Source organism: Electrophorus electricus, chromosome 21 (assembly GCF_013358815.1).
Source record: "Electrophorus electricus isolate fEleEle1 chromosome 21, fEleEle1.pri, whole genome shotgun sequence".
NCBI classification, from domain to species: Eukaryota; Metazoa; Chordata; class Actinopteri; order Gymnotiformes; family Gymnotidae; genus Electrophorus; species Electrophorus electricus.
Window position 1 is genome coordinate 9,844,122 of NC_049555.1, and position 26,229 is coordinate 9,870,350.

Sequence of the window (26,229 nt, forward strand, 5' to 3'; positions counted from 1 at the left end):
GCTGGTGGTGAAGTGATGGAAAGAGACAGGTGAGATGGAAGGTGGGAAGAAGAGAGGGATGGCAGGTTGCAGATACATGGAGGGGAACAGATATATAAATGTGTTCCATGTTGAACTCATCAGTTTAGTCTTTTTTTTTGGGGGGGGGGGGGGGGTGGATTTTAGCAAACATTCCCTAGGCATACTAAGACGATGCTAAGCCAAGCTAACAATGAATTCCTCTTATGTAACTTTGTACCTTAGGATAAGGAAGTTCGCACTATGACATATTACAAGATACATTTGTTTTAAGAGGATGAAAAGACTCTGCTCAAAGCAAAAAGAAAAATACTGCAGATATGAATAATACTGAAAGTAACTAAAGATAGCAAAAGCGTCTGAATTTTTTCAAAAAGTCAGCTAAATACCATAAATGTAAATGTAAATGAATTTTGGGTCTAAGCTTTTTAATGCCCTAGAACCCCCACATTTCACATTTTAACTAAAGGTGACATTCCTTCATTATCTGTAAGCCACCTAACCACTAATTCACAGCTAGCCCTTTTTCCAGGTACGGAGTGTCTGGGGAATATCTCCACAGTGTGGAATCGCATATTAAATAAGTGACTTTGCATGGATTTTGCATTTTAAAAGGAGTTAAGAGGAAGAGGAGGTTCAGGAGTGATTGTGTGAGCTGGAAAATGTGTGTGACATATGAAATGAAGCAAAATGCTTGAAGAGGCTTGCCGAGCTGGGATGCGATGGTGGATATTTCACCTAACATGCAAACAGTTTACTTTGATAAACGCAGTCTAAGAAGATATATTTTGAACTTAATGGCTTGTACAATGCTATACATCAGGTATTTGCAACCTACAATTTTCACCACAGAAAATTTGCAAGCTAAAAAGTGTGAAATTACTTAGACAAAACAAGACTGGACAAAACAGGCAAATAACTATTTTCCGTCTCAGGGAGAAAAAAAAAACCTGTTAGGAAACACATTATGAATTCACCTAAGGAAAAAAATTACTCTCAATTTCTCCACAATTTCCCCTCCCTAGGCAGTAACGCACCAGTGCTGTGTGAGAGCGTGATGTGGATGACAATGCTGAATTAGTGTGTGTCATGCATGTTTAATGCTCCTCATCACGCAGAGGGTCCACATGCATGGTGTGTGAGCTAATGAGTGTCACACATAAACCATCGATTGTGGACTGCACGCATCGGTGAGCGGGGGAAGGGTGCTGGGAGAAACATGAACACGGGACTGTTACACCGATACTGGAACTCTGACTGTGGGAATGTAAACAAGCAGTGGTACACTCAGTAGGAGAGATATACTATTATGGTTTTAAATTAAACAATCCGATTAGATTAGGTCTGTCTGTATTTTTTGTACGTGTATGTGCACTTGCTTGTTTCTGTTTGTGCATGTGTGTGTGTTTACTCACGGTTGTCCTGCCTGTGTATTTTCTGGGATGGAGATTGTGTACGAGGCGTTGGTAAACTGCGGAGCCCTGGGTCCAGCCACCACGGAGAGCACGGCAGATGGACTACGGCTCCCCATCCTGTCTGCAGCCACTACGGTCAGCAGGTACTCTCTGTCCCTCTGCAGAGGCAGGCCTGTGGTGCGCACATGACCTGTCTTCCTGTCCACATCGAACCGTCCGTCCCCCCCTGCGACCCACCAAGACAGGACTTTTAGGACACTGTTCTCACTGCACTGCCACAAGCTGTTACTTGGTTGCTAATCCCAAGAGGCAAAACATTTCAGGATTGAAGCAGCAAGTTAGGGTGAGGTGGGTCGCAAACATCAGGCAGGTTCCTTACCATCGGACAGAAAGTACTCCACTTCCCCGTTGGGGCCCTCGTCTCCATCCCTGGCTTGGAGCTTGTAGACCAGTGAGTTAGATGGGGCCATGGGGTTCACCACAGCCAGGAAAGGGAAGGGCACCATGCTCCATTCCGGAGCGTTGTCATTGACGTCCAGTGCTGTCAGCTCCACCCTGACCAAGTACCAGTCTGGCCCTGCAGCGGGACAGCAGAAATATGGGAGTCATCATTCCCCATGCAAATGCGGGCTGTGTTATGTATAATGAATTATTAACTCGTTATTATGTTTTCCAGGGAAAGGAGCAAATATTTGTATTCATTATGTGGAGGCTCGCCAGCCTTGTTTAGAAGCCAGTCGGAACAGCGTCAGGCAGTAAGCAGCATGCACTTCCCACAGGCAAGAATGGTGTGTGTGGAGAGTTGGCGAAAAACCACTCACACCAACATGTCAGAGTGGACATGGATTGAACCTGGAGTAGGACAGTGAGCAGTACTGAGGCAAACTGGAGTCTCCGTATGGCTTGCTCTCCTTAGCTGCTGGATTGCCTCATCAGACATGGCCTCATTACGGCAAATCACCACTTTACAGACAAAGACAACTGATGACAGCTCCGACACATTTCCTAATGCACCCAATCGTAGTATAACCGTGTGGAAAAAAGGCAAGCGTGTTTGTCAGGAATGTAACTAAAGAGGAAACAGACCCAGCATCCCACTCGATTTTCACTGTTCACTTACTTAACTGCACATTCTATTTCTGTCTTTTCTCTTTCTTTCCATCTTTGTCTTTTTTTGACTTTGTCCATTCTATTCTTTTTCCTTTTAGTGTGTTTTTACACTCATTCAGTCCTTTACTTTTGTATCTATCTATCTCTCTCTCTCTCTCGCTCTCTCTCTCTCTCTCTCTCTCTCTCTCTCTCTCATGTTCTCTCTGTTTCCCTCTCTATCTCCTTCACTTTCACTGGTATAAATGGTAGGCTGTCTGTTAGCGGCTGCGCGTGCGGAGTGACAGAGTCATGTGCTCTTTGATTCCCCAGGTGATTGGCCCTTTCATTGGCACTGACAGCAGCACGCCTGCTGCCTTACTCTGCTGACAGCTGGAGAAGGGCGAGGAGAGTCACATCATGGAGAGATGAACTTATAGTATCCATATGAGACATTAAAGAACAAAGTAAAAAGTGAAGGTAGGATATGGCCATAGACGAAAAGAAAGAAAGGGAGATAGAGGTTTAACAGAAAAGCTGGGATTTTTAAAAAATTCAACTATTCTTGCAAGACTGTGTGTGGTGAGGTCATAAGTGGTATTGAAGTCACTGAAAAAATCAAGAAACTACACAAGTAACCTCTCCTCTTTATAAAACACTGCACTGAGACATAGCATTCCTATTCATTCACACACACACACACACACACACACACACACGCGCACACACACACACACACACACACACACACACACACACACACGCACACATACGCACACTGCCCCCCTCCCCCAACTACACACACACACACATACACACACACACACACACACACACACACACACCATCCATGACAAAACAAACATTTGCAAGTTTGGCTTGCTCCCTAAATACCCACTGTTGGCCAGCTGTGCAACAAAAGTTGTGCAGGCCCAGGCAGAGTTGTCCCTTTATCAGTGATGACCGTAGATTGTAAACCAATCAGAGCACAGGGCCCTCGGTGCTTGTAGATGAAGTGCAGCAATGGCCAGCCACCCTGACTCACCAATGAGCAGAGCGAAAAACTGGTGCAGCAGTCGAGTGACAGAGAGCCTCAAGACCGGAGGCAGAGGCTGGCAGAGGTGCCCCCAGGGCTCCGCTGGATGGCTGGCGCCTGTTCCCAAGGCAGCAGGATATCAGTGAGCGTGCCAACCTCAACGACTCTGTGGCACTGCTGCAGGCATGAGAGAGGGAGCCAGCCACTGCTGCCAATGCACTGCGGCTGCCACTCGCCCAGATTCTTTAAACGCAAATCAATACACAGCCAGGAATTATTTAGCCAATTACCGCCAGTGGAGTGCAAGATTATGCATCAACTTTATGAATAGTGAGGATTAATAGAGGTGAAGAAAATTGTGGGGAGAAAATACTGATGATGTGGAGGGGAGTGTAGGGCAGAGAAAGAGAAGGAGAGAGGGAGAGAGAGAGAGAGAAAAGGAGAGAGAGAGAAAGACAACAAGAATGCGACAGGCACAGACACAAACAGGCTCTGCAATTTAGTGATGTTGCACATAAGACTACAAAAAGCAATAAGAAATATAAGCAAGCAGAATAGAAGCAGGATTAGCAAAAAATACAGCACCAGTAAAATGGCCCCAGGGTTGTTATGGAAACAGCACTGAAACACAAATGCCTGCATAAATTGATGACATTATGAAAGAGTGGGACAGGAGTAGAGCAGAACCCAGCAATGGATCAAAGGAGGCCTTTAGACTGGCTTTCAGAGAGATGACGTCAGAGGAAACAATTACATGCATGTGCTTTTTCATTTAAACCAATGATGACTAAACATCAGATGACCACTGTGTAAATATCCTCACCATCTACACACACACAAACACATAAACATACATGCACACACGACACATACATGGGAGCTGAACCTCCCATGAGAGTTGGTCTGAGCCACTCTTTGACCACATAGTGGTTCCGGTAGACTTAAGTCAAGGCCTCTCTGAAATGCTGAACTTTTATCAAATCACTGCAACAACATGTTTTTTGTGTGCGCTACAATGAATAAATCACACGCCCTTTTCAGCTAGTCGCCAAGGCCTTTGCTTTCCCGCCTGCCTTTGTTACCGTGGTAAGCCCAATCAGTGGCTCTTACTCATATTCTCCCCATACTGATTCCAGCTGACAGAGGGAGGCTCGAACGCAATTTTGCTGCACTGGGCATGCTGAGCTCTTTCTTTCATTCGGAGTCCAGCATGCGAGTTAACGAACAAGAGCCATGTGCCTCCAGGGAGGGTACCACAGCACAAGGTGAGAGAGAGAGAGAGAGAGAGAGAGAGAGAGAGAGAGAGAGAGAGAGAGAGAGAGAGAGAGAGAGACGATGAGTGGCAGCAAGGTGGGTTGGGTTCAGAAAACAGCAGATGGAAAGAGAGAGCAATGAGTGTTCATAGCTAATTAAATATCCACTCAGGTGATCACAAAGGGTGTATTTGGTCCCTTGGCAGAATTGTGATTTTTATCATTTTATTATATCACAGGTTTTTTGAAGTTTCACATGGAGCTACCAATTAAAGAAAAGAAAAAGAGAAAAGGGTTAACAAATCACATTAACAAATCACAAATCACAAATGATTCAAAAAGCCTTTGGTTTTTTGGTCTTTTTTATAATTGAAAAGGGTGAATGTCCCCCAAGAAGAACTAAACACTTTCACATGCACACATGCTACAGATAAGTACAGATAAACACACATATTTCTCTTGGGTAGACACTAACAAAGCCACATCCTCGCTGCTTCTTCTACTTCCTACCTCAAAGTGCAGGTGTTAACACAACCAACAGTGCTTTATACACACATACGCACATATTCCACTTTCAAAGTACTTTCAGCATCTTTTAACTGGTACATCTTTTATCTGAAGCATTTTCATCACCCCTCTTGAAGTTTATTTACCTATAACTCCTTTCAGCTGTTCTGTAGGTCTAAAGGCCACCAGCTCTACTGACATGTCACCCCCCCCCCCCCCCCCCCCCCCCGATACAAGGTGTTCACCACTTGTCTTTGGCCTATGAATGTTGGCGTTGGACTGTGAGCAGGTCTTCCCATGTAATGCCTTTCATAAAAGGCTTAACCTTCCTGCGCTCCCTCCCACTGTCTAATGACAGCGTCACCAATACTCGCCTCACTAAGGCCAGACCTGCCAGCAAGGCGCTGTTTGACTTCCATTATTGCTTTAACCTAACAAGCCCTTTATCAGAGCAGCATTCACTACAGAAAGGGAGAGAGCAAGCAGAGGAAAGGCCACTCCAGGGAACCGGGGAGACCTGCTTCGAGACTGCAGCGCTATTTGAGCAGTACAAGTGACTGACACAGGTATTACAATTTCTCCAGCGCTTTACCCATCACAGAGCTGGCTTAGCACTCGCATTCTGTCGGCTAGATTAGGATTTGGCAGGTGGAAGGGAGGTGGTCCCTTGTGTGGCCCGCCCTCTATCGACAGAGATATTATGGCCACCTGATGCGGGCCGCCTTAGTCGGAGCAGTGAACGATGCGACTTTTCATCCTGAAACCAAAAGCTAGGCAAACTCTGACGACCTCCTGTCGAAACGCTGCGCAGGGAGTCGTTATGGGATATCATCTGAGATGTGTCGCACCAGCATGTCAAGGAAGGGGCAGATGAATTAAACATCAATTGTCTCCTCTGTGCCGGTCAGCTGAGACGCTCTGACCAACGCATCCGAGCTTCGAGCTGGCGACAGGGATCACGCTCTCTGCGCTTCCTGAGCAGTTGTGAGAGCGCAAGCACGTTCTGCAGCCTGGCAGAAAGCAGGATGTCCTGCTAGACACTTGCTCTTCTTGCTCCCTGCAGCTCTGTGGAGAGCCTGAGAGTGCAACGAAATGCAGATCCTCTTCTGTTTTTGTAGGCCGTGCACATACGTACCCGCACTGCAAGGAACTCCGACTGAAGGAGGTTGGGATGAGAGCGAGCAGACCTTGCAAGGGTTCGCTCTCTAGGCCAAAGGAAAAGAAGCGTTTGAAGGAACTGAGGAGATGATGCACCAGCCCCCATTCCACCTCACAGAGACCTTTGAAAGTATTTGAGCCTTGAGCATTGGTCCACAGTGCAGAAAGGAGACTGATGTTTCTTCTTCTAACAGGTTCTGCTCAGTCTTCAAATGTGTCTGTTACTGATTGCAGAAAATCACAAAATGACTTAATTGTTCCAACTTTCATCTTCACTGTTGCTCAGCAGGAGCTGGCAATATTATGCAAGGCATCACTGGTAGTTCTGTAGAAAAGATCTTCAGGCCAGATATTGTGGATTTATAAGAAGCCTGTTGTAGATGTATGTGAAAATCTGTTTGAAGGCTTTTTATTACCACACCATTTTGGAGCTGTTCTGAACTAAAAATGTTAAGCCAAGAGAAAATGTTTATACTGTATCTTTATTATCTATTAATAAGTCACTATTCATTCAATTTTTTCCATACTGCACTGACTGCTAATTGCACTTAATTGGATAACGCTGAAAAAGCCATAGTGGAAAACTGGAACGCATTCATGGGTTTCTTGATTAAATTTAGGTTCAAGTTTTTACCTTAAATTTAAATAATTAGCCTACTATTGCCTGAAGGAAATAAAACAAACATCAGAACCTTCGGAACTTTCTGTGCCAACCCAGTGTGTTTAGCAACAGGAAATCGAAAGCCAACAGCACACGACATTCTAGTCCCTGCAGTCCCTCAGCTAAATCAAACCACCCACACCTAAATTAAAACACACATTACTCTCAGCGTAAGAGTCTCATGCTTCTGACAGGGAAAAGCCTGCTGCTACACCCGCACCAACGCCACCTGGCTCTGACACAGTTGTCTTGGATCTCGAAGGAAACTTACTCCTACCCGGTTTCTCCGCTCAGTCTGCCTGTCTCGGGCAGGAACGGTACAATCGCCTACACCTCATCTTCATGACTGATCGTGCTGATGTGCCTCATTATCTGAGGTGTCGACTGAAACGGCATGAGGCGCAAAGCTAACAAAGTAAGACGTGTTAGAGCAGCAGGGTAGAGCAGCAGGCTAGAGCCATGGTGCAGTAGAGCGTCTCCCTCTTTAACGCAACTTTAACCCTTCCCGTGTTAGAGCCCCATGGATGCTTCGACTGTGAATGAACCACCCCAGGAGGTCTCATAATGGCCAACAAACTAATGTGCGCATGCCTACATAAGCAAGAAAGACAACTTTACTGTATGAACTTGATCTGCTCCATTGCACAAGCTTAGGAAGAAATATCACTTAACTGGATAAGATATCTGAAATCAAGCCCTTTTGTTTAATGAGGACTTCTAAAATCATGTCTAACATACAATTCAGAACTTATATTCACAAAGTTTAAACCATGCAGAGTTTTAACTGGAATGGTTATGAAGTTAATGTAGTGTATGACATTGCTTAACTGGACTGTTAGTGGTGCAAGGTTAATATAGTGTACAGTACTGCTTGGTCATTGTTTGTGCAGATAGTTGACATTTTGATGTCTTTCCTCAAGAATTTTAGTATATCAGTCTTACTGAAATGATGATTAAACTGCCTCTTTCCCAGTGAGCTAAATTGCACACACCCACCCAGACACACCGTTATATAACAGTAAAATGCTGATTGCAATCAGAAATGTAGGAGAATCGGTTCTGCATGTATATGTAGCATAACTCAAAACCTCCCGTGAAAATGGCATAAGAAAAAAATAAGCACAAAAGTCCATATATAAACAACACACAGCATGCTAATTATAACTGAAAATTGTCATCAAGGCTTCATTACATGAACGTTGAGCATTTGGAAAGAGGCAGACAGGAATCCACAGTCAAAGAGTAACTTCATTAACCTGTGGGCTTTTCATACATTAACATCTTGGAGAGGCCAGATTAAGGGAGGTTAACTCATTTATTTATTTGTATATTTCTGTACCAGAAAGAGAGAATAAATGGTTGAAAACAGCTGTTTAGAATTCCAGCAGTCACAATGGCTGAAAGCAGCAGCTAGAAAAATCTCCTCGTCTTTCCTTCAGCACCTATACAATGCCAATAAACAGCAACGTGTGAAAGCTCCTAAACGGATTATTAACAGGATTAATAATGTGCAAGGCTATTGCAGGATGAGAGGATTAGCCATGTAGCTTTGAAGTCAATTTGAGTAGGAAAAATTACCTTGGATCTCTCAGACGCTCTTTGGAAAGGGAATGACACACCAGTTGACTAAAAGAGAGCAACGAGAAATATTTAAAAATCGCAGAAGGGAGAGTGAACGAGTTTGGGGGGTAGGGGCTGTGATAGAGACCAATAATCAGCTCTGGAAACATTTAGAAATCTCAGTCCCAGCACATTTGACTTTTAGTATTAAAATTCACCTCATCCCAATGAATGGATTATTTGACATCTGTACAAATGTATCTCTAATTTCTTTCTTTTATGGTCTTATTGAAATAGAAACAATGACTGCAGTTGCTTTGCAACTGTCTAAGACTCAAACACTTCATTCTAAACCCAGTATGTAATAATTACTCTGACAAAGAACATAAATAATGGCCTTCAGTCATTTCTCTTCCATTACTGCTCCACTAACATACCTGTACTAGGCAAGGAACTGAAATAAATGTAAAAAGAAGATGGAACAATGGTTTCTGTGTCTTTGTTGGCATCGCAGAGTGGCTAATTATGTAGCAATTCGAATAAAACTGTGGGTGGGTGGAGAGCACAGTTCTGGTGCACAAAATCATAATTATTGTCCTCCATAAAAATCAGTGGCCTGATGACAGCACTCATTCATTTTCAGAGAGACGGCGAGAGAGCGAGAGCGTGAGCGTAAGAGAGGGAGAGAGCGAGAGAGTGAGGGTAAGAGAGGCAGAGGAAGGATGAGAGAGAGCCAACGAGAGCAAATAGAATATCATAATTCACTCACGGTAGTATGACACTTGTCCTCCACTGGATCGATGGAGAAATTTTACTTTGTTCATGTTCTGTGATCTGTGTTTCAATGAAGAGTTGAGTAAAAGGGCCAAGCTATTACCACATGTATTGCGATCAATAGAGGTTCCTAATGAGTCCCAATGTAATTGCCTTTTCTCAGAGGCACCAAGAATGTATGCGTTGGAGAGCGTATCCGCACCGCACAGATCTAAGGCAGAGAATAAGGCCAAAAGTGCACTTGGGGGTGTCTTGATTAGGGGACTAGAGTGTTGTCTTGAACCCTTCCTGTAGATTCTGCTATATATACGTGAAATCTTGCTGAGCTGTGAACTGTGAGATGGGTTATTGTTTAGATCAGCAAAGTGCAGCATTCAGAAACATCTTTAGGGAATGTGCAGCAGTGTACATGTGGGCATTTGTGTGCATGTGTGTGCAGATCTATATATGTGTGTCTATGCTGGGGTTTGGTGCCTTAAGGGGGTGTGATTATGATAAGGCAAGAGGCAGATCCTGGCAGGAACAAAGCACAGAGGTGCACTACACAAGCTCCCCCGTACACACACCAGCAGACAAATGCATGCAAGCACGCACACACACGCACGCACACACACACACACACACACACACAGAAACAGAGAATATAGCAAAAAGCCCCACTTGCATGACATTACATGAGCACTGGGGTTTAGTGCAGCTGTTTTCATTCCTGCTGCTGGCCTGCTGATTGCTGTCCTTCTTGAACTACATGTTATTTGTTATTGTTATTCATTTACACATGGTTGTGCACATTGCAGGCAAGGTTTAAGCTGTTTACTGAAGCAGAAACTCATGCTTGTTATGACCACAATACCTTTTGGTTAACTGACAAGCCCTTCGCCCTGGACCACGCTTGCATGCATGGGTTGTTCACATGGTCATCCTTTCTTACAAAATATACCCCCTTCATTTCTCCCTTCTCACTCTCTCTCTCTCAATGGCACAAATGACTCACACTGTACTCACATTGTGAGCTACTGGGTGCTAAAAAAGAGTAATAGGTCTCTACCACTATCAGAAAGAACCAGAGCCAGTAAAGCTTGAATCAGGTTTAAAAATGAAGCCTTACTATCGACTGAGAATTTAAGGAGAATAATTTTTTCTTAAGTAGTTAATTTCCTGCAATTGGGTTGCACCAATATCTGAACTAAAACACCCAATAGACTGAAGGCAAACGGTTGTTAGTAATTCGACAATAAAAAGTCAGAAGAGTGTGTTGTTCCTCTGACTCTTGATGTTTATTTGCGTGTATGGAGAAATTTCTTAGACATAAATAAGGGTACTAGTCTAATATCAGGCAGGAGGTCTAACGATACAGACGTTTGCTTAAACTAAAGAAGAAGGAGGAAGAAGGAGGAAGAAACGAGGGAGGGGAACAGATCAGGAGAGGGGTGGATGAACCCTGGGTGTTATCACCTCCTGACCTTGGTGCCTGTCTCACAGGCAGTGACCATGGCACAGAGGAGTTACAGAGACATTGAGAAAAATTACAGAAGCACAAGTGTAATAGAAAACAGAAACAGAAACAATCACAAAGTGAAACAAATCCATCAGGGGCATGAAATAATATGAATTCCTTCACAGTCCACGTGCTCCTATACTGAGAGAATATAGTAAACAGTATTAAGAATGCTTACAACAAAAAAATTGGTTGGAGCTAAATTGTGTGGCCCTAAATCTTAAAACCAATATATTTCCTTTTCAATTTAAATATTTCTGTAAAAACACTTGATACATTCTGGATAAATGATAGTTGTTCCAAGATTAGTGCAGACCTAAAGGTTTCACCAGAGAATTATTACATTTGCTTTGAGAAATGGACTAAATTTGTTCTGAAGGGGGGAAAAAACAATAACATTTACAGCGATGTAAAAGGCACTAAAAATCTATTTCCCTTCCTGTTGAAAAAAAGGGAAAAGAAATTGTGCCTTTCAGTGGTCTATTAATTCTTTTTTTTAACTGAATGATACAGTGATATTTTGAAGCAGCAAAACAGCTACACAAAATGCACTCTGAATAGCCAAATAAACACATACTATTGAGTAGACAAAGGCCCCAGTCAGGGGGCCTTAAAGAACAGCAGGCAGAAAGGGGCCACTCAGTTCAGAGTGCTGCAGAAGCTGTGGGTACCCTCGCCGATGGCCCGCTGACAATGCCAAGGAAAAGAGTGAAAAACCACGAGCACTTACAGAACAGTAGGTCTACAGAACAGTAGGTCTACAGAACAGTAGGTCTACAGCACCACTGGGATCTCCCAGAGTCATTTTCTCTTACAACGCAACAAACAAAACACATACTCACATCTACTGCTTTCTGAGGTCAGCCATACACATGAGGTTTTGGCATTTTGGATTCAATTACAGCAGACACACAGGGGACCAGGCACCATACTAGTCCCAATTTAAGATGGCAGAGACAAACGGTCTGTGTCACCCAGGATACAGCCTTACCCAGGGCCTAACCAGATGCCCTACAGTACAAGCTGAATTTCCTGAAGCAAATCTAAAAAAAGAAGCAAAAAGCTCAGAACTGAAGTGGCTCAATGCAGAGGTCAGCACAAAACCTTATGTATCTGTATGCAAATTGCTGTTGTGCTCTCGCAAAGGTCACAGTCAAGATGGAATGCTTTTATGAGGAACATGCACCCAGAGTCAGTGGGATCAGAGTATGCGAGTTGATCTCAAAGCCAGTTGCATATCTCCAGGCACTGTGAGATGTTGACATTTATTAGTGGTAAATAAACACAATGGAAGATGTTAGATATGCAGCTTTCTGACACTCTGACAAAATCTTCATGGGCTGAGAATGGAGTGCTAAACACTGGCACAAGCACTGTGGAAGAAGTGCACGAGAGGTTTGTGGTTTTCTTCTTAACTTTTGAAAAGAGCAGAATAAGGTTAGAAGTCATCTGTTAAAAGATTTTAATTATTGATATAAGAAGTAATTATCCTGTAGCCTGAATCAAACGTGAATTCTATGTAGGTTACCTGATCTTCTGATTCTTTCTCACAGATTTGCATTTGTTTGTTTGTTTTTTGACTAAAGAAGTTCCACATGCTTTTCAGCATACATGTTGGCACAGACATGTCACTGGGCTCCCAGAGGAAAATCATTTATAACATCTCTTTAAATGCTTTATAGGTGTGGATAATGTGTTTGCCATAGGTCTCCAATTCGAAAAGTCATACACTGGGAAAAATTCTGTGGCTAAAATGAGTTGAGCACCTTTGTGTGTCTAGAATATTTATACATATGCCTCTCTACATTCAATGTACTAGTGTGTATAAAGAACTAGTGTGCATAAAATCTTCAGCTGATTAGCCTATTCTATTTACTTACCAAAATACTCATTTTGGAGACTGAAAAATCATAAACTTTAACTAGCTTTAAGCTTCTTTTGTGTAACATCGCTTCTACCAATGGATGACATCTTGGGCCTGTTTGGTGTTCTTTTTCTTTCTTTTTTTCTTACTATTGAAAAGTTATAATATGGCCTCATTTAACTACATCAAGCTGCCTTTTACAGGGATGAGAAACCGGATCAGGCCCGGAAGGATGGTTGGGGAGATTGCTTATGTATATATGATGGAATGTTGTTCACTAAAATGAACATCCCTGTATACATTTTCTCTCAATGTTAGCATCATCCAGCTTTCCTTTCCATTCTCTGGAATAAATCCCTGCAAGAATGAAGAGGCTCCTTAACACCTCTCTCTGGCGGCTGTTAAATATCCTCGGAGACAGGGCTGTTGGTACACAAAGGTTTATAGGCTGACCTTTACAATAGATTTATCACGCAAGTCTGCTGAGAGAAAGAGAGTTGTGGGCAGTCCAGCTCGGGACAGGTGGTGGGGGGGGGGGGGGGTTGTGACTCAGCACCGTGCTCTGTCCTGCAGCAACGCACGGACCGTCAGGCACATTACCAGGGTGAAGTCCAAGCATTTGAAGCATCTTCTACGCCTAGCGCTGAAAACGGCATCTGCAGCAATATCCTTGATACTTCTGTTTAAATAGTTATCTTCTTGTCAGTTTAGAAAAGCATGAACGTTTTGCGGGACAGCACCTGTTCTAACTCGAAACCAGGAAAACAAAAATGAGAACACAAACGCGCAGCAGGAAGGCCCACACTGTACGCGCTGGCGGCAAGCGTGTAGCAGCATGCGTCCTCTGCACCGAGCTGGCGCCTAGATTCATCATCCGCGCTGCCTGCTGTTTCCAGTTGTTTCTACTGTGGGACTTTCACACTAAAGACGGGGACTGCTGCCCATCTGGTGGTATATCCAAAAAGGGTTTAACAAAAGTATGCAAGTGGGCCTTTCAAAAAACATGAATATGTCTACAGTGCTTGCTAATCGACCCTTCATGAATTGTCCTATGTATTCTCCAAGAAAATAAACCAACAATAAATAAATACATTGTTGCTGTCCAATGGAAAACACGTGTCTCCAAAATTACATTTTTTTTTTTTCAGGAACGCTGAAAAACTGTATTTATCTGAAAGGGTTGAAACAAACCCCAAACAGTAATTAACAAATATTACAGCACAAACATGAAAGAGTGTATGATTGTATACTTATATTTCATATTTATAATAGACAAGCAACATAACATTACTTTGTTAAATAAATCAACTAAGGTTGAGTAATTCAGAACTAGACGAGCTGAGGCAGTTAATGCTAGCCAGTTAGCCACTTCAGAAAATGAAACTAAAACTGTCCGTAGGTACAACATAAACATAATCCTTCAAAATAACGGAGTATTTCAGAAATTAAAATAATACTTTTCAAAGGGCTAAAGTTTATTTCTGAACATTTGGACCAATACAACACAGCAGACATGTTTTGTCATGTTCTCCGGCAGTGTGGAGATGCATATTTTTCGGTGTATGGCGATGACATAAATAAATGATAACATCTGTATAGCTGCAGCTTCAATGTGGAGCAGCTTGTCCCTGTGAAAGCGCCCAGAGAGCTGGTCCCCTGGAGATCCCCTGGTGTGGTGCCACCGCGCTGATCTAAACTCTCCTCTGATCCAAATGGGCATTCTGGGATGGGGCCTCATCTCTCCGCTCACTCTTGTATGATGTGCGAATGTGTGAGGACGAGATAAAGAGGGCGAGAGCTGAGTGGGTGCAAGCGCATTTTTTAAACCGGAGAGCGGAAGCCTAAAAAAGCAGAACAGGAGGAAAGACTGTATTATTTTAGATTATTCCTAGACACTCTGTGATCGCGAGGCCAGCAAGCAGCCCTGTCAAGCACCCACATCCACTCCCACTCCCACACGCAGGAACGCTCACGGAGACACACACAGATACTCACACATACCCGTGCACTAAAAGGACAGATTATCGTTGCAAGATTTGAGTAGTGCTTGCTGCAAATCCAGCTTAGCACACTGAAATATATCATGCCTACATACACTGCCTGCAGCTCTCATAGCCCACAAAAAGAATAAACTGGGAAAGAAAGAGTGAGAAAGAGAGACAGAGCGAGAGAGAGAGAGAGAGAGAGAGATTCTTCAGTACTCTCGTACACTGTAACCCAAGCTTTGGTGACTCAAATGTACCATTACTCTCATGCCTATAAAACACCTTGTATTGAATTGAATTGAGAGAGAGAGAGAGAGAGAGAGAGAGAGAGAGAGAGAGAGAGAGAGAGAGAGAGAGAGAGAGAGAGAGAGAGCCCAGCAGTATGATATGACGCTAAACTTATGGACAGAGCCACTGCTGAGTGCATATACACATGTAGAGGACCAGCACACAATCATAGCCCTACAGCTTCCATGGGATCACGCAATGCATACACTCTATTCCCTTCTCTCTGCATTGCTTTCTGTCTTTCATTGTTCCCACCACAGTCAGACCTGCTCCCACTGGTGCTCCAAAAGGCCGAGAAACAGCAGGCAGCGGGAAATCAAGAATGATTGTGGACGGACAGAGCGAGACAGAGAATATTGAAGGGAGGGGGGTAAAGGTGGTAACTGAAAAAAAGTCTGCTAGAACAAAACAAGCAGTGAGGCAGGAACTGGGCGGAGCACTGGGTGTAGCCCAGAGGTGTGTTTGGTTTCATATCTCTGTGTTTTTCTCACTCTCCAGCTCAAAGACAGTTTCTCCTTCAGGGCAGTGGGCAGAGCGAGCAAAGAGCAGAGTTGCACCCTCAGCCCAGTAGAAGTCAGCCCGCATAACTGTCGGGGAGACGCTCCAGCCGGCCCTGGCTCTGACCTGCGCACGCTAATTCCACTATTAGTCTCAATAAGGGACTAGCCAGGAGCGGAAAAGTTGAAGGGGGTGGTTATCATGACGTTACTGGGGACCGTGATTACAGGGGTCTAATGAGACACCTAGGGGCTGTAGGCTGGAGAAGGCCAGACTGAAAGTAAGCCCCCAGCAATACGCACAGCCTTGAAGATGGACTTCCACCGACTGGACTCCCGTGATAAAGGGTTATGTGTTTTTATTGTTCTGCACACAAGATATTGTTGTTGTTTCTTGTTTGCTCTAGCTCGAGGTCAGTCTGCCATGGAATTCTTAATGGCATCTTGTGTAGGGAGAATTTTAAATCAGGAAGAGCTGATGAAATTGGATTTCTTTGTAACAAGTATTTTTCACAGCTGGTGTGAAAATATTGACAGGACTGGGAATTTTGAGAGGAAGCTTAACCTGGTGGCCTGATCCACTCTCCAAATCTGAGAGATAACACATCACCTCCATTAGACTGATGGTTAAATCTTCAGCATTCCTCTTACCATGTTTTATCTTTATCTTACTGCATCAGAATCCAGTGTGTTTGTTCCTGCCCAGCAATCACCTGCTCTGAACTCCAGCGGGAACTATGGGAGATTTTCCAGTCTTGAAAAGGTCATATGGAGATTCCCTTCATATGTAGCAACAGCTGGAGGAACAGAGACTGCACAGATTCAGGGGAGACACGTCGGGTGTGCTCGCGTGGCAGAGTTTTACACCATTCTCACGCACTGAGACCTCATTTACTGAAGATGTACCCAGGAGTGAACAGGGGGGCTGGGTGGTGATGGTGGTGATGATGGTGTGTGTGTGTGTGTGTGTGTGTGTGTGTGTGTGTGTGTGTACACATTGGGGGTGTGGGGAGTGTAACAGAAATGGAGACAGCCTCGCCCGATGCAAAACCCACTGAGCCAAGATGTGAAAATCACTGAGCCGATGAGCCAAAATGGTTAGAAAGGGGGAGAGGAAAGAGACAAAAAAAAGTTTTACTGTGTCTGCAACAGGGCTTCACGTTGGGCTAAGACCCTGAGCTTTAAAACAACATATTCATTGACAGCAGAGGGAATACAAATGAGGCCGATCTTAGGGCTGGGTGCGCGCTGCTCTGTAATCTCACCATGCGAGCACTAAATGGCACTACTCCTCTCATCAAGTGCTGAGTTGTGTTGCTGAACATGTTAGTGGAAGTGGTGAGCAGAGTTGTCCTCAAGGACACACTCATGTTTCGTTTTCAAATCTCGTAACTTTTTTCTCTTTCCATCTCCCCTCCTCTGCTCTCTCTCTCTCTCTCTCTCTGGTCCCCTCTGTGCTGCATTACAGTCAAACCAGTTTAATTATATCCCTCCTTCATAGGTTTGCCTCCCGCTCCCCGGACACGTGCAATTGTGATGCGCGCAATTTGAACCCCTATCGTGTGTGTAGCTGCATGTGTGTGTGCACGTCTGTGTATGGAGCGTGTACGTTTCATTAGCTGTAATCGGTGCGATAGGTGTGTGAAAGTCTTATGGATGTGTGATTACATGCAGCAAGCCGGTCGATCAAGGCGTGGTTAACGTATCCTATCACAAGTACTATAACGCTGAACTGCACACGGATATAGATCGTTCTCAGATCTAGGAGTGCAATTCTTTTTGTTCGTTTGTTTGTGTGTCGTTAACATGTTCAAAGTTTTAACATCTTCTAGATGTAATAAAATATATTTTGTTTTGTTTTTCAAAGCAACAAGCATTCGATTTCTATGGTATGGGAACTTTGATCTTTTTTATTGTTGCAAATGCATGCTAAGTGAGTGTGCAGCATAGAGCCAAAGGCAAATGGTGATACTTATTAACCCAGATACCACAGTAAGTCCGCTTGGTCCTGGGTAGTGGGTGTCCCTGACAGGTGTGAATCCCACCCTGAACTCTGAACTCTGAGCTCGCCTCTCCAGGCTGCTCCTTGAATAAAGCAGATCTACGTACCCAGGTCCATCTCATCCTATGCATCATTCATAGCAGTGACCTTTTGGAAATACCACATACTTACAGTATCTATATTACTTGCTAGGACGTTTTTCTTTGCTGAATGGAAATGAGGCTAGGCTGGTGCTCTAATCAAACTAGTCATTTGAATTATTGTTTTTCCCCCCTTAAGTTATATGTAAGCTTATCACTTCATTTTCTCTGTCTACATTTTATCATTTAGCATTTGCTGGTTGTTTGTATGTCTAATTCTCTCTAGATATCAATGTTAATAACTGAACATTTTATATGTGTTTGCCTGTTTGATAATTTATGCTCTTCAAAACCAATCTTGCTGCAAAGGGTATTTTTGGTACCAGCATATACTGAGCTAAAAGTCTTGTCAAATGCAATCTTTTAGTTATGAGACTAGAAGTCTTGTGACAGTCAAACTAGGTTATGGGTGGGTATAAGCATTGATAGAGTGTTTATATTACAGCTACAGTTACTAATCCAAACACATTTCACAATTTGCAGGCTTGACTTAATCGGGGTGGAGGCCATGACAGTGTATGTGTGCATATGTCTGTCCCTCCAGATGTGTGTGTGTGTGTGTGTGTGTGTGTATGTGTGTATGTGTGTGTGTATGTGTGTGTATGTGTGTGTGTGTATGCGTGTGTGCATCACTGTGTATTTGTGTAGTTGAGGGCAGAATCACTGATTACACCAGCTGGTGAAGAATGATTTGAGAGCCATCCAAAGCCCTCCAACAAAGCCTTTCTGAACCTCTACAGGAAAGATACACAAATGCACACAAACACACACATGCACACACCTTTCACATATGTATATATATTCACATGCACTTCAACAAAGCCTTTCTGAACCTTGAAAATACACACACAAAAAAACTCACACACACAACATAACAAAGCCTCTCTAAACCACTACAGCAAAGCAAACACACACACACACACACACACACACACATTATTGTTTTACAGTCCTTGTAGGGATTTTCCATTGACAAAGATTACTATAGCTAATTAATGTTACACCTAACTCTAACCCTAACCCAAACCTTAGTGACTAAAATTGTTTGGCCCTGTTTTTCAAATTAAAGTACTACAGTTTGTAAAAATGCATTTGTACCTCCGGGTCCCCACAAGGTCAAAATACAGATATTCCTATACTTGTGGGGACATCTGGTCCCCAAATAGGTATATAAACAATTACACACACACATATAAAAGCACTGTCACTTTCATACGTGTACACTCACACTCCTGCAAAGCCTTATTGCACCCCTAGAATCCAAGAGATACAAGGACCAACTCTATAAACACCTACATCCACTCGATGAAATACAAACCCCCCCCCCCCCCCCCCCCCCCCAAAAAAAAAAACACTCACAAGAACATTCTGGTCATGCACAAAGGTTTTAGTGAACTGACATCCTTTATCATATAAAATGTGTTAATTTTTTCTTATTAACAAATTTTCTCAAAATTTAAAGTGCTATATGATTAAAGATGATGATAATTATTATTATTATGCTGAACACATAGCATAACCATATAATTTTATACATATTGTTTTATTAAAGCCTGTTTAATCTACAATAAAACATAGTAAAGATTCCATTCAACTTGCTGTTTCTGCCTCTGCTCCTAGTATAATAATGTGAGGAAACTAAGAGGATCTATAATGGTCTGATCATGAACTATATGATATGAAGGCAAAATTACAAGAACATGTCTGTTGGAAACAGACATGGTCAAACTGCAAGAAAAACAGAACAAAAAAATCCAAGAAGCAAATGTACGCACATGTCCTTAAAGCAAAAGCTGACATTATTCACAGGAGCCTCAGTGATGTAGTCTTAGCATCTGGAGCTAAGTGCTTATAGACAGAGCGTCCACTTACTTATTGCACTGCAGCTGGGTCTGCCTTAGGTGTATTACAGGTGTATCACAACCAGTTTTGAACACTTTAGGCCTCTATTTGCATTCATGCGATCAACTTTTTATGAACTTTGTTAACAAGTGGAACGGGTTAGGAGAAGCAACATGGGTTCTAAGCACATTGTTGCGGTACACAAATAGGTGAGTGTAGTATATAACTGCACAAAACTATACAACAGTAAAAAAGCAGACAGTAACAAACAGAAGGGAAAAGCATCTTTATCATATGTAAACATAACACATTTGCCAGAGATAATAATAGGTAACTAGATGCTGAGTCTTTTGGACTTCACCTCACATGCACTTATACATTAGCAATATCATGTCACCATTCCATGCCTGCACATGCCAGACTTTTTGTGATAATGGCATACAAGAAAAAAAGGCTCGAGCTCACCACTGAGAGGTCATGTCCATTCCCAAGGCTGTAGCTACTCTGATCATGTTCGCTTTCTGACAGTGAACTCTGCTCCAAATGTTTGTGACACTAAAGCTGCCTAGATCTTGCACCTATTAGCTGGCACCTGCTAAATAAAACATGCAGCTGGCCCAGAACCACATCCTTCAACAAGACTAGAGCAGCTGATGTGTGTGTGTGGGGGGGGGGGGGGGGGGGATTGAAACATGATGGCTACACTTGATGTGTTAGTGATTAAAGAACTGTAGCCTATATTTAGTGGCAGAGTAAAGACTGACTAACACCTTAATGAGTGAAGTGTTTTAGAATTCGTTAGTGCTTACAGCACCAGTAACTGGTACACAGGCACATGTTAATTCTATAGTAGACACTACAGCATACACTATAATATCAGTGATATTATTTAGATTTGTCATCAATGTGAATGCCAACTGTTGTCATCCACAAAAACACTTCTTAATGCTTAATTTAAAACTCCCATCACATGAATGCTGTGAATCAACAGAGATTTCTCTCAAATCAGGAAGTGTTTCAGAAAGGTGTGGAAAGGTTCAGAAAGTTAAAGCCACCAGCAGTTACAAAATGCTGCAGCGATTCTCTAGCTCTACTGTGGCCTGTCTGGCTGCAAGTGATTTCTACTGATTCTGTCAGCTTTTTGTGTGCCATGGAAAACTAATCCATCTAGAGCAGCAATCATACAATCAGGAAACACACCCACACTTAACCCTCTTAGCCACATCCCCTGGCCCAACTCTCCCTCACCCATAGTCTGCCTCACCTGCACCCCAGCTGGCATGCACCCTGGACGGGATCGAACTCAGCCTTTTCCCCTGCAGCTCCTGCCGGTAACGGAGGTGAACACAGACAGCGGGGGCTCAATCAATGCAAGGCATTTAACTGCAAACATGTCAGCCTGATGGAGCATTTTGTCTTGGAAGAGGGCACACGTGGGGGAAGGAGGGGTGTTTATGCAAGCGTGTGCTAGGCAAGTTTAGGCCCCCATTGTCACTGATTCACTGACATGCCAATACCATTCCAAACCTGTTGCTCCACTGGCCTGCAGCTCAATGGGACAAATTCGAGGCTTATTTACCGGCCAGCAGCAAAGGCACCTTGAACACCGGAACACCAGAACTTAAAAAGAGCGATACTATCCAGTGAATCTCTCGGCTGGATACACACCATTGTCTTGAAATAAAAAGCACTGTAAAACTGTAATCCCATCATAGCACACACCTTCTTTTATGAACTATCATATTCATATATTCACATTTACTCGAATGCTGAAGCATTATGCATTCATTAATAAAGAAGAGTACTAATTAAAATAAAGCAAATTAATGAAGCATTACACTGACCTAAAACCTGTACAACAAATAAATATATAAAATATATAAATATTAAAAGTAACACATTTTACAATGCTTTTATAATCCAAAATATAAAATGATTCCAAAATGATCCCAAAATACTCGCAGGCAAGCTACAGTATATATCCATGACCCCTGACATCTACATGAGCCACAGCTAAAAATATGGGTTAAAAATGAATTTCATCACCATAATAAGCCATGCCTGCACCTGCAGCATGTCACTACAGCATGCACACACACACACACACACACACACACACACACACACACACACACACACACACACACACACAAAGAAGTAGGACATAGCACTGTAATGCCTTTTCTTCTATGATTTCAGTGATCATCAAGAAATTGCAAGACTGTATCCACGGCCCACAGAGGACTCTTCACCCCCCACCCCCCCAGCTCTACGCTGATTTTGCTCTCGTCCTGTGTGCTGCCTCTGATCCATATTCTCTGACTCTCCTTCTCTATGCTTTCTTCTGCAAGCTGCTCTGGTGGAATGGCTCATTGATTGAGTTCCACTGCCAGTCATTGGTAATAACTCACACACAGTAAGTGCTCTGCCTGTGTCCAGTGGCTGGCCAGGACGAAGCCGACAGGCTGCAAATGGAGCTCATCTGCCTCCTTGCCAGATGAGCAACACACACACACACACGCACACACACATATGGTTAAAGACAGTACAGTTAAGTAACTCAGCCATGTCCTGGGGCTAAGCGTGTGCTGGAGAAATGGTTCAAACTGTCTGTGAATTGTTGAACCTATGACTAATACAAGACATAATGCTAATTCTGGCAGAGTCAAATCGCTACAAGGGTCCAGTTGAGCTAGCATGAATATGCCAACTTATTACTGCAAAAGGCTTGGTCAGGCACCATAAACTCTACAGACCAACACTGTCTATTAATTAAGATTCTGTAAAAATAATTAAACAGGAAAACTTATCCTAATAAAAATGTAGGATAAAACAATAGTATCCAGTACAAGGAATTTTGGATTTTATTACCATATGCTTACAATAGTGTACAGATATAATTTATCTTCCTATAAAGCACAAATCAAATTACTATTACTACAAATTAATACTACTGGAAATGTGCCATGAATGTGAAATAAAAAAAATGTAAAAAATTAAAAAACGTTATGGACACCATAGGCATACAAGTTTGATTGGCATGTGTCTGCATGCCCCACCACCTGGGGGCACAAATCTCATGCTCACTCTCAACTGGGGGTTCATGTGCAGAAATGACCAATTGCTTTAAAAGACCAAAAATGCTGACAGCGGCAAGTAAGCTAATAGATGAGTAAATTATAAAAAGATACAACAAATAATGATCCATGTACCAGTTATTTCTTCCAAATATTAAACGTACATGTGGATGCTTGACATACGCTAGTTATACAAATGGAGAAAAGTAAATTCCAGCTATACTTTTGTTCATTGTCATACACTTCATACACAGTCAGGAAGCACATAAGCAAGTCAATAAGAGAGTACTTGGTTGAAGTTGTAAGTTTTGAGCATGCAGTTGGTACAAAGCTCTAGGAAGCATTCATTCCCTGTTGGCTTCCAATCAATAAAATGCTATTTAAAAGATTGACTGCCAGGCTAACTTCAAGGTAGTGAAACATTGCCTTTTAAAACTTTTTGTTTATATATATATAAATATGCTTATGTAATGTTAGAATGTTACGTAAGATCAAAAGTTACAGTATCTTTATTCGGGTGCACCAGCAATCTTGTTGTAATATTTTTAGATCATTGTGGTACAGTTCAGTTTTAATCTTACATTACAAAACAAGTTGCCTGACAAACTGATAGTAGTGGTTGCCCAGGTCAGTATATTTTAGATCAGTTCCATTTTTAAGGGAAGTGTGGTAATTCGTCTGTCATCCAATAAAAGGTTCCTGAAACCTGACCAGTTAATCCTAAACTTTAACTTATGTGAGTGACATGTTCCTTCAGATGGACACAGAACGTACATCACCCTTTCTGACTGGTCACAAACCAAGGAACATCCCAACAAGGACATACAATACAGGTGATTGGCCCTTGGTAGTTTTTTATCCATGACAGAAGGTATACCTATCATCCACTGCTTAAGGACTTCCTGGTCTAGGTGGTTTGCAATTGCTAAGCTCATAAGTGCATTCTTGCTTCTTAACAACATGTCAAAAAGTTAATTTGGACACACCTATTTTAGTGGTCTCAGGCTGATTTATTATGAATACTGAGCTTCAAGGTAAGCGGCTTTACTGATGCTGGCAGTTATTTAATCTTCATGTTGGGAGGCACCCACAACAGACTCCAGAAGCAAATGTTATATCTAGAGTCCACTTTAGAATCAACTCTAGATATTTTTAGTTCTGTTGTGCATGAACTAATAATGCCTGAAAGAAAGTCACAACAATAAATCACTGGCCATGAAACAACGAAGCAATCAATTACTTACAGGTCCTTGAAATTGGACAAAATATTTGATCACACACAAGTCATGATATTTTAAATATTTAAAAATAAATATTGCATTATCTACATAAAAATACTCAGAATTTTAGATCAGGGCATTACATGTGTTTTGTTTTAGATACGATCTCTTTAGATAATAAAATTAGAGACAGAAATTAATTTTAATCTTATTAATGAATGAATGGAAGAAAAGGTATAATACTTTATTATTTTTTGAATATTCTAAGGTGAATGCCCAAGGTGAGAGACAGGACTGCCCAAAGAAACATCTCAGCAGGAGAGAGACAGAGAGCGAGACGGAGAGAAAGAGCATGAGTGGGGGTGTGGAGAAGGCTATAGAAGCAGACAGACAGACAGCCCAATAGTAGCTCTGTGTGTGTGTGTGTGAGAGAGAGAGAGAGAGAGAGAGAGAGAGAGAGAGAGAGAGAGAGAGAGAGAGAGAGAGAGAGGGGGGATGTGTGATGCCTGTCCTGAGAGGCATGGAATGCTGCTATTCCTGGGTCTGCAAACTGGGTGTGAAGCAAGAAGCTAACTGTGTGAGTCACAGGGAGTGCAGACCTAAGAACAAGAGAGGGTCTCGGTGTCTCTCTCTCTCTCTCTCTCTCTCCCTCTCTCTCTCTCTCTCATCCTTAGTGTTTTATGCCACATTCTCAACTTTCTGTCACACAACCATTTTATATTGTGCAAGTGAAATGTTTCTAAATAAACCCATAAACATGCTTTGGCTCTTCTGTTTAACAGCGTGATATGTGACTTTTTTTTACTTGAGTGTGCTCTTCTTACACCCCCCCCCCCCCCCCAAAAAAAACCCCACACACACTATCTCTTGCTCTCACTATCTTTATTTTTACTTTTATTGGTTTTGCCCAATTCAATTGCACACAGTAACAGGCTACAGCTGTGGTTGGCTGAGTGTGGGCAGAAATCACATTTAGCTGATTACTGTTGCCACTGCAGATATCCACACCTCTCTGCAGCTAGCCACCACTGCCTTTGCCTGTAAGCATCTTTTGCGCAGACAGACAGATAAACACACACACACACACACACACACACACACACACACACACTCACACAGACACACACAGACTTGAACACATTCTCACTCACATCACTTCCTGCTTCTTCCTCTTCTCACACTGATACAATCACATGGAGTGCTGCACATATGGGTGTGCTGTAATTTCTTATTGGCATGCATGGAATACCTGGGTTATGAAAGGATGACATTTAAATGTAGAGAAGCATTTGGGTCACTTAGTTCCATCCAAAAGCAATTCAGCAGACAATGCTTCACCTTGTAGTGATGCTCTAACCCAAAACACACAGCTACTACTAATACAGTTCAGAGCCAAAAATGACTGACTAGCCAACATACTCACCATACTGAGCATACAGTACATTCCTCTTATTGAAGACAAGACTACTGGGGAAAAAAAAAACACCAAAACAAGCAGGAGCTGAAACTGGCTCCATGACACACCTGTCTGGGCTTCACCACTGAAGACATGGTGATGTCTAGGTATCACAGACTTCAGGTACTCATTGATTTAAAGAAGTTTTTAACCAAGAATTAAACTTGTTAATTTAGAAAATGTAATTTAGAAAAATATGTTGATTTATAATTTTGTAATTTAGAAGAATATGTTATTTTAGAAAATGTTTATTTAGTAAATGTCTTTTAGTCCCCTTAAAACAAGCATAAAGTTTTGTTATTTCAAGTCCAATATGCAAGTGTACAGAACAGTAATTAAGCCATTGTCCAAGTACTTTCACACTGCAGGGTATCTATTTCTAACTGAACAGTATTAATTCAGTGATTAAGGGAACCAGGTAGCTACTATCAATTTCTGCTTCAAATGTTCCCACTGTGTCTTTAAGGAAAACACCAGCCCTAGCTTCAGGAAGCAAAATTCTGCCTGAGGTTGCTCCCCAGTTTATAATAGTGTGCACACAAATTTGTGGCAGAAACCTTGATTTGGGGTATCTGCAGAATCCAAGAGAAAGTTTACAGACTTTCACTCTAGGCCAGAACTAACTCCCCCAACCCAAATCTTCAGGAGTTTCTGAAGATTAGGCTGTGTATGGTATATTAGAGCTTAAGCAATGCTTGGTTGAAGAGCTGGGTTGATCCTTCATGCAGATGATGTCCTTTTTACCATGCTCCATGTGCTAAACATGCCTCTCTTCTGCACCAGTGTGCTTATGGGAGCAGTTGTTGTCAGTGTGGTTGGTCCCTGCTGCGATGCCCTACCAGTTATGCCCTTGTATCCAGCATGCCTGTACAACCCTCTGTCACCTCTAGTC

General features: G+C 42.5%; 1 protein-coding gene across 2 annotated transcripts in view; it reads right to left on the reverse strand.

Moving 5' to 3' along the window:
* Window positions 1–26,229, reverse strand: part of si:ch211-186j3.6 (neural-cadherin) — a 146,067-nt gene that overhangs the window by 98,079 nt on the left and 21,759 nt on the right. For both annotated transcript variants that reach the window (XR_004775435.1, XM_035521097.1), the window contains exons 2-3: window positions 1,813–2,010; window positions 1,434–1,659 (exon numbers count right to left, since the gene is read on the reverse strand). Coding sequence is in view for 1 of the 2 variants with exons in the window: in XM_035521097.1 (XP_035376990.1) it covers window positions 1,434–1,659; window positions 1,813–2,010 (424 nt within the window). In the remaining variant the exon portion in view is untranslated. The remainder of the gene's footprint in view (window positions 1–1,433; window positions 1,660–1,812; window positions 2,011–26,229) is intronic.